Consider the following 9,881-nt stretch of genomic DNA (forward strand, 5'->3'; position numbering starts at 1 on the left):
GCCAAGGATTGTAGCAGTTGAGTAGACCAGTTCCGTTCCGTAGATCAAAGCCAGAAGCAGACGTTTGTAGTTTTTCCAAGTCCAAGAAGGGGGGAAGACAAGCCGTGGTCAGTTCAGTCCGAGTTCTCAAAGCAGGAGATGGCGTCCGTCAAGAAGACGACGGAAGGTCAAGGTCACAGCACAGGAAAGCACACAAGTCTTCAGGGAAGCGTCCCACACACACACGGATCCCAAGCGTTTGCCCAGATTACCTTGCCCAACGCAATTTGCAATTGCTCCCAAGCCCCATTTTATGCCAGTTACAAATCTTCATCACTGTCAGCTGTCCTCCTTAACCCGGGCGTTTCCTCATCACTTTCCTCGTCAGAGCTGGAACACCTCTGACTACGCCCAACAGCATCTCCAGCTGTGGATCCCGTCCCATCCCTCCAGCTAAACCATGGGTCTAATCCTGAAGGTCCCCATTCATCTTCTGTCCCATCATGGCCAGTGGCACCCACTTCCTCCCTTACCCGAGTCCAATCCATCTCATCCTCCTCTGAGCTAACCAGCCCCTCCTCCATTCTCTCCGTAAACCCTTCAAAAGACTCCTCGTCAGATGGTGCTGCAAATATGTCTCGCAGTCTTTTTCTCTCTCGCTCCTCGAGAGTATCTGACTCTCGAGGAGTCTTACGCCCACGTCTGTCAGTAACAGAGCCATGAGGCTCAATCATAACACTATCCCCTCTCACAAAGGCCTCCTCCCCCGATGGCGGAGAAGTGGCAGTGATACCCTCCGCTATAGCACCACGACGACTAGAGGTATCAAGTTTCAACAGCGAACGATGAAAGACTGGATGGACCTTTAAACTAGACGGTAAACGCAAACGAAACGCAACAGAAGAAATCTTTTTAACGATAGGAAAGGGACCCAAATACCGAGGCGCAAACTTTCCCCCAGCCTGTTTAATATGTTTGGAAGATAACCACACCAAATCCCCTTCTTCCAACTCCTCCCCTGCCTGCCTGTGGCGGTCAGCCTGAGTCTTCTGCGTTGCCTTAGCTTCCAACAGTAAGCGACGGGCAACATCATGCAATGCAGCCATTTCCGAAGAGCGGTACACAGGGTCCGAAGAGACCACATTGGTCGACGGCGCCACACCTCCCCGTGGGTGAAAACCATAAGTTAGCTCAAATGGCGTATGCTGACTAGACGTGTGCACCGCATTGTTGTAAGCAAATTCCGCCACCGGTAACCACTTTACCCAAGCCGTGGGTTGATCTAAACAAAAACAACGCAGATACTGCTCTAAGAGCCCATTAACCCGTTCCGACTGTCCATCCGTTTGCGGATGGAAAGCTGAAGACACGTTTAACTTAGTCCCCAAACACTCATGGAAGTGTTTCCAAAAGCGTGACACAAATTGCGGAGCCCTATCTGAAATAATCACCTCGGGTGCTCCGTGCAAACGATAGATGTGCTTTGTAAATAGTAAGGCCAACGTAGGGGCCGCCGGAATGGTTGAACAAGGAATAAAATGAGCCAGTTTACTAAATAAATCCACCACCACCCAAATACAAGTATAACCCCCAGACTTAGGCAAATCTGAAATAAAATCCATGGAAATGATTTGCCATGGCCTCTCCGGAACAGGTAAAGACGATAACAACCCTCTAGGGCGCCCAACAGGCGTCTTACTCTGCTGACAAACGGCGCAGCTGTCACAAAAGCGCAGAATGTCTTGCCGCATCTTTGGCCACCAGTAGCTCCTGGTGATAAGCTGTACGGTCTTGAACCTGCCAAAGTGCCCAGCCATGGGTTCGTCATGGTGGGCTCTAATCACCTCCAACCTGAGGGTCCCCACTGGTACGTAAACCTGCCCCCTACGCACCAATACTCCGTCTTGATCCTGGAGATGTGGCAGTATGGTACGGTTACCTGCAGAGAGCAGCATCAGTTGCTCCTGAGTCCACACATCATCCTTCTGAGCCTCAAGGATCTGGTCATGTAACCCAAGCTCATTATCTACAACACACAGAGAGGCAGTAGGCAAGATGGTCTGACATACTACCTGCTCATTGGTCTTAAATTCCGGCTTGCGGGATAAAGCATCGGCCCGCAAGTTTGCCTTCCCCTCCACGAACTGCACCTTGAAGTTAAACCTGGAGAAAAACAAAGCCCAGCGGATTTGACGCTGGTTTAACTTCTTTGCTGTTTGCAAGTGCTCTAAGTTCTTGTGATCAGATCTGACCACGATCTGGTGCCGTGCCCCTTCAAGCCAGTGCCGCCACACCTCAAACGCCACCTTAATCGCCAACAACTCCTTCTCCCATATGGTATAGTTCTGCTCGAAGGGTGTTAGTTGCCGCGAGTAAAATCCACAGGGACGCAAGGTCCCTGAGGAATCCTTCTGAGACAATACAGCCCCCAACGCGTAGCTAGAAGCGTCCGCTTCTACCACGAACGGTCTGTCAACATCAGGATGGGTTAGTATGTTGTCCGATTGAAAACTAGACTTTAGTTGTAGAAACGCCTCGTGAGCTTCCCGCCCCCACACAAATGGCTGTTTCTTGCGCAGAAGCTGCGTCAAAGGTACCGTGAGCTTTGCAAAATTCGGAATAAACTCCCGGTAGTAATTAGCGAAACCCAAGAACCTTTGTACATCCTTCTTAGACTTCAGCTCCTGCCATGAGTTGACGGCGTCAACCTTATGTGGGTCCATTTTAAGTTCCCTACCTGACACTACATGACCTAGGAACTCCACTTCAGGCACATGAAAGACGCACTTGGAAGCCTTGGCGAAAAGCCCATTAGCCCGCAGTCGGTGCAGAACCTGCTTGACATGTTGACGATGTTCTTTCTCGTCCTTAGAAAAAATCAAGATATCATCCAAATAAATCACTAAAAATTGGTCAATTAGGTCCCTGAACACATCGTTCATGAACCTCTGGAATACCGCAGGAGCATTACAAAGCCCAAAAGGCATGACTCGGAACTCGTGGCATCCGAAACACGTGTTAAATGCCGTCTTCCATTCATCCCCTTCCCGTATACGGATTAAGTTATAGGCCCCCCGCAGGTCAAGCTTGGTAAAGACCTTAGCCCCTTGCACCCTTGATAACAGTTCCGAGATTAAAGGGAGCGGGTACCTATCCCGAATGGTGTATTTGTTTAGGATCCGATAGTCACAGACCAGCCTAAGTTCCCCAGTCTTTTTGGCTACAAAGAATACTGGTGCCGCAGTTGGAGAACTAGATGGGCGAATAAACCCCTTGGCTAAATTTTCATCTAGAAACTCCCGCAAAGCTTGCCTTTCCGGTACAGTCAAGGCATACAGCCTCCCTGCTGGCAGTTTCGCACCTTCTGCCAACTTGATGGCGCAATCATATGGCCTGTGCGGTGGTAATTTGTCCGCTTCTCTTTTACAAAATACATCAGAGAACTCCCCATACTCAGCAGGCACTCCCTCCATATCAGAATGAGTAACATTTAGAGTGCAACAGTCCTGCCTCTTTAAGATCACTTTACGTGTTGCCCAATCTACTTGTGGGTTTACTACAGCTAGCCAATCCATCCCCAGGATCACATCATATCTAGGCAAGCTCGTAATATCCCACACAAACGTTCCCGTTACTCCCTGCACCTCCCACGTTACTGCTGAGGTTTCATGGTTAACCACCCCAGTCTCCAGCAGTCTCCCATCTGCTCCTTCCACCCACACGTCGCATGCCTTGCGCACTCTAGGAATGCCATGCTTCTTAGCAAACTCAATATCTACATAGGAGACCGTAGCCCCTGAGTCCAGCAGTGCCAAAGTAGAAACAAGTTCCCTTCCCCCAACAGATAATGTAATGGGTACGAAAACATGCTTCCTCCCCTCAGTTGACTGCTTGAGGAGCCCTAGTGCGTTGGACTCACGTCGCACTAGGGCTGACCTTTTCCCGAAAGCTGGGAAGGTTTCACATTACAATTTTTGGCAAAATGCCCAGCATTCCCACAGTACAAACACAAGCCCAGCTGCCTCCTACGGCTCTTTTCCTCTGTAGACAGCTTTTTAAAGACCCCAAGCTCCATGGGCTCTTCCCCCATCACCACAGGTGCCCTGGTTACATGCATGGGTGGCGCACACATTGCTTTTGAGTGTTTACGAGCCTCGAACCTTGCGTCTAAACGCAGCACCTTAGCTACTAAGGCGTCCCAGCTTTCAGCCGGCTCCAAGCGTGCTAATTCATCCTGGAGCATATCACTTAACCCGGCAGTAAATAAAAGCATGAATGCATTTTCCCCCCAATCCAGCTGGTGGCGATACAGGTTAAACTTATTTAAGTAATCCAAAACAGTCCCCTTTCCCTGTTTCAACCGATACAGAGCCCACCCAGCGTTCTCCGTGCGGAGAGGATCCCCAAAAGTATCAGTTAACAACTTTTTGAAATTATTCAAATTGTCCTTGACTGGGTCATTTCCCAAAATTAAATTAGTGGCCCATTGTCCTGCGGGACCGGTCAACAAACTCAAAATAAAGGCCACCTTGCTAGTGTCTGTAGGAAAAGCATGAGCACTGAGCTGAGAAAAATAAAGCTCCACTTGTGCCAAAAAGGTTGGCAACTTGCACCTGGTTCCGTCAAAGCGTTCAGGAGTCAAAACATGTCCTTTCACAGCCTGAGCTGTTTGGCTAACGGTAAAAGCCGTTTGCAATTGGTCTATTTTGGCCCTTAACTCATCCATCGTCTTCCTGACGGGTTTATTGCTGCAATAAACTTTTTATGGGCGTTGGGCAATCTGTCAAGGACAGAACGCCACAAGATTCAAAGTAACAGAGTTTATTAGATTACAGAACTCAAAAATGCCCGTAAAACACAAGGGCCAGGCAGTTTTTGCCTTTAGGAGCAAAAAGGGGCAAAAGTAAATGTTCAAAAGATAAACCGGATTAAACCGGAGTTTAATCCGGGTAAAAACAAACTGCTTGCTTCAGCCTGGGTATAAACGAAACGAAAGCCAAGGAACAAAAGATACAAAGAATGCAACTAATTGGCAGCAGATTCCTCTCTGCTGCCAACACTGTGCTTAGAGTAACTTGCGTCGCTCCCCCACACACACAGCAGACAGGATCTCCAACACGAGTAAATCAGCCAAGGATTGTAGCAGTTGAGTAGACCAGTTCCGTTCCGTAGATCAAAGCCAGAAGCAGACGTTTGTAGTTTTTCCAAGTCCAAGAAGGGGGGAAGACAAGCCGTGGTCAGTTCAGTCCGAGTTCTCAAAGCAGGAGATGGCGTCCGTCAAGAAGACGACGGAAGGTCAAGGTCACAGCACAGGAAAGCACACAAGTCTTCAGGGAAGCGTCCCACACACACACGGATCCCAAGCGTTTGCCCAGATTACCTTGCCCAACGCAATTTGCAATTGCTCCCAAGCCCCATTTTATGCCAGTTACAAATCTTCATCACTGTCAGCTGTCCTCCTTAACCCGGGCGTTTCCTCATCACTTTCCTCGTCAGAGCTGGAACACCTCTGACTACGCCCAACAGCATCTCCAGCTGTGGATCCCGTCCCATCCCTCCAGCTAAACCATGGGTCTAATCCTGAAGGTCCCCATTCATCTTCTGTCCCATCATGGCCAGTGGCACCCACTTCCTCCCTTACCCGAGTCCAATCCATCTCATCCTCCTCTGAGCTAACCAGCCCCTCCTCCATTCTCTCCGTAAACCCTTCAAAAGACTCCTCGTCAGATGGTGCTGCAAATATGTCTCGCAGTCTTTTTCTCTCTCGCTCCTCGAGAGTATCTGACTCTCGAGGAGTCTTACGCCCACGTCTGTCAGTAACAGAGCCATGAGGCTCAATCATAACATTGAATATATGTATTTTACTGAATGTTTTTATGATGATGTCATGACCTGCCTTAATAAGCTTATAATAATAATAATAATAATTAGGTTGCACCCTATATGTCATGCACCTCTGGAGGCTGTTGATCTTAACTTAAAGTATGATCACTGTAACCATCACTATCATCATAACAAAGGTTTAACAGAACATTCTCACTGCAAAATAATTCTTTGTTAATATGAACTGAACCATCTATACCTGCAAACTCTGTTTTTACTGTATGCCAGGAATGGCATTCTGTCTACTTTGAATTTTAACTCCCAGATGCTTCAGACAAAATGGCCAATGCTAAGATGTCCAGAAATTCTGGAGAACCAACTGTTCCTCCTGCATACTGGTTTGAGCAGTGGACTAAGAGTGCATCTACAATATACAATTACTACAGTCTGACATCATTTTAATGACCATTACTGAATGCTATGGAACTGTGAAAGTTGCAGTTTTACAAGAACTGTAGCCTTCTCTGCCAAAGCATGCTGGTGCCTCACCAAACGAAAACTCCCAGGATTCCATAGCACTGAGCCATGGAAATTAAAAAGATGTCAAGCTACACTCATATCGCAGTTTAGATGCACCCTAAGGCTCTTCCACACAGTTTTATAACCCAGAATATCAAGGCAGAAAATCCCACAATATCTGCTTTGAACTGGGTTATCTGAGTTCACACTGCCACAGATTCCAGTTCAAAGCAGATAATGTGGAATTTTATTCAGCTGTGTGGAAGGGGCCTAAGACTCTAGAGAAGAGAGTTCAAATCTTTGCTCAGTTGCGGGAACCCAGTGGATAACTTTGGGTAAGTCTCATTTTCTCAGCCTCAGAGAAAGATACAGTAGAGTCTCACTTATCCAACATAAACGGGCCAGCAGAACATTGGATAAGCGAATATGTTGGATAATATGGAGGGATCAAGGAAAAGTCTATTAAACATCAAATTAGGTTATGATTTTACAAATTAAGCATCAAAACATCGTGTTATACAACAAATTTGACTGAAAAAGTTGTTCAATACGCAGTAATGCTATGTAGTAATTACTGTATTTACGAATTTAGCACCAAAATATCACGATGTATTGAAAACATTGACTACAAAAATATGTTGGATAATCCAGAACGTTGGATAAGCGAATGTTGGATAAGTGAGACTCTACTGTAGTTGCAAACCCTATCTGAACAAATGTTGGCAAGAAAACCCTTTGATGGGATCACCTTAGAGTCAACATGGGTCAGATATGATTTGAAGGTATACAACAATGGCACACTCTTGCTTTGTACACTCATTCAGGCCCCTTCCACACAGCTGTATAAAATCCACAGAGAACTGAATTATATAGCAGTGTAGACTCAGATAACCCAGCAGATATTGTGAATTATCTGCTTTAATATTCTGGGTTATATGGTTGTGTCGAAGGGCCCTCAGTGCGATGACACAGAAAAGGAGCCCACCCACATGAGGTCTATACTTTACCTGCTCCCACGATCACCATCTTGGGCGCGCAGCTATTGATACAATGGAGGAGGGACCTGGAGCGGATGTTGAAATTGAGAAAGGCCACCACGCATCCCAATTTGGCCAGTCCAAACCACACATGGACGAAATCTGGCTCATTACTCATCAGCAGGGCCACAGTATCTCCACGTTTCAGGACCCCTTCCTTGAGGAAAAGCTGTGCCACTCTGTTACTCTGCTTGTCCACAGACTTGTAGGTGTGGACCTTCCCTTCATAGACCAAGAAGGGCTTGTCGGGCTGCTTCTCCGCCATCCTCATGAACTTGTCCAGCACTGTGCAAATCCTGCCTCTCAGCCTGCAGCCCTCCACGGCCAACCCATATCGGAGGGCTTTCAGCAGGAACTTCAGGTCCAGCCAAAAATAAGGGAAGCAGAGCCTTTGGAGCATGTGCAGGGCCACAAGCCCGGTTGCCACTCCCGTCACCCAAGACCAAAAGGGGGACATTGGGCCGGTGCCAGGGAGGCAGGAGCAGTTCCTTTGGTGGCTCTCTTCCGAAGAAACAACAACACCAAATGCCTCAGCCTGGCCTCTCCAAAAGAGGGACAGCCAGTGCAATCTGTACAACTAGTACACCAGACTCTCAGTTAACCGGCACCTATGGAGTTTGATAGATGCCCTATAAAGGTAATTTGAGAGTAAGTATTAAAAAAGAAGTCTAATACTATACATCAGCTATACCACACCAGAAACTTTGTACAAGCAGTCACGGAATTATAACTTAACTGATAGTTAAGAATGGGAGTGAGACAACAGGAAGTGAGAGAAATCTTCTCAGAAGGAAGGGAAATTCATGCCTGGAAGAGTTATCCTGGGGAAAAGGCGTCTCCACTGAAGCTTTACCTCCAGTCCTTGTTTCCACAAGCCAAAATGTTTAAATTCAATTATCACAGGGATAGAAAGTGAGGGGAAATTTTCCAAACAGGGCCACAGAGAGCAAAAAAATCCCCACGGGGGGGGGGGGGGGACCCTTCCTTGTGTAATCCAAAGCATGCACGCTCTCTCTCTCTCATATATACATATGGGTGGAGTTACACTTTAAATGTACTTGCTCCGACATACTTAAGAACAAACCTCCAGTCCTATTTTGTTGTCAACTTGGGAACTAGCCTGCAGTCACATGATATTCATATTGAAATACAGCAATTAAAGGAAACTGCGACCCACTTAATGTAACACTATATTCTAAAAACAGCGTTGGGAGCGGAGTTAAAAAGAGTAAGAGTCGGGTGCTTGAGATTCCCGGTTAGCTGAGAGACTATGGAAGAAGCGGGAAAGAAGTCGGAGAAAAGGGCAGAAGGTGAGGGAGGCAACAGGTCGAAAAGCCGCTGCGAAGCCCAGCCAGGAAAAGAAAACAAGAGGAGGGCGTGAGGAGGAGAAAGAGGAGGCGGCTCTTGGCGTGCCCGCCACAAGGAAAGAAGGCAGCAAGGAAGGAAGGCGAGACTTCTCTTTCTCCCCCGAGCGAGGTCCTTCGAAGGCTTCTCTCTCTGTGTCTCTGCAGCCCCGGAGTTGCCCACACTTCCGACCCGCTCGCCTTGGTCGGGGTTGCGCCGCTTCAGCCCTTGCATAAGGCGACGGGCGGGCTGGGCTTCCTCCTCCCTTCGCCCCAGGCGCGCAACCCTCAGGGCTGGGCCGAGTAGGACACAACAGAAAGCCGCCAAGGCCCGCCCTCGCCTCGCCTCGCCTCGGAGAAGAAGGAAGGCAGCAAGGCAGGCAGGCAGGCAGCAGAGCGCCAGGGAGGCCAAGGGGGCTTGGTAACGCTGGGTGCCTCCGAGGGCCTGCCTTGGCCCCAAAGCACCGAGGCGGCAGCAATCCCTCGGAAGGAGCCTCTGTGCCTGCTTTGTTCTCCCTCGTTGAGGGCTGCCAAGCGCCCTACATTTCAAGGCTTCCGAGAACATTGGGGAGGAAACAGTTCCTTCCGTTGGAGAAGCCCTTTGCCCATTCCCTTGGCAGACACTAAGACACAGGGCTCTTAACTGGAGGCGCCTCGTTCATAGGGTCACCATAAGCTTGTATGGTATAGTATGGGCAGGCATAGGAAAACTTCGGCCCTCCAGGTATTTTGGGAACCCCGGTGGCGAAGTGCGTTAAAGCACTGAACTGGAGACCGAAAAGTCCCAGGTTCAAACCCCGGGAGCGGCATGAGCCGCCGCTGTTAGCTCCAGCTCCTGCCAACCTAGCAGTTCAAAAACATGCCAACGTGAGTAGATCAATAGGTACCGCTCTGCGGGAAGGTAACGGTGCTCCACGCAGTCATGCCGGCCACATGACCTTGGAGGTGTCTACGGACAACGCTGGCTCTTCGGCTTAGAATCCTGTAGATTTCAGGATTTGTTGGTCATTGTGATTTTTTTTTCGTACAGGAAATGAAAAGTGGGCTGCTGCGAGTTTTTCATGCTGTATGGCCATGTTCCAGAAGCATTCTCTCCTGACGTTTGATAAATTAATTGACTTAGAAGTCAGATGCTCAGAGTGCTGGAGTGGAATTGACACAACTGATGATTCACACCAAA

At 48.4% G+C, this 9,881-nt stretch overlaps 1 protein-coding gene across 1 annotated transcript in view; it reads right to left on the minus strand.

The window, feature by feature from the left end:
* slc27a6 (solute carrier family 27 member 6) overlaps window positions 1-8,951 on the minus strand; it is a 44,871-nt gene extending 35,920 nt beyond the window's left edge. Inside the window, exon 1 of the mRNA XM_003216422.4 lies at window positions 7,329-8,951. Within this exon, the coding sequence (XP_003216470.2) occupies window positions 7,329-7,815 (487 nt within the window). The 5' untranslated portion in view covers window positions 7,816-8,951. The remainder of the gene's footprint in view (window positions 1-7,328) is intronic.
* Window positions 8,952-9,881: the final 930 nt, after the last annotated feature.

This window comes from Anolis carolinensis, chromosome 2 (genome assembly GCF_035594765.1).
Source record: "Anolis carolinensis isolate JA03-04 chromosome 2, rAnoCar3.1.pri, whole genome shotgun sequence".
NCBI classification, from domain to species: domain Eukaryota; kingdom Metazoa; phylum Chordata; class Lepidosauria; order Squamata; family Dactyloidae; genus Anolis; species Anolis carolinensis.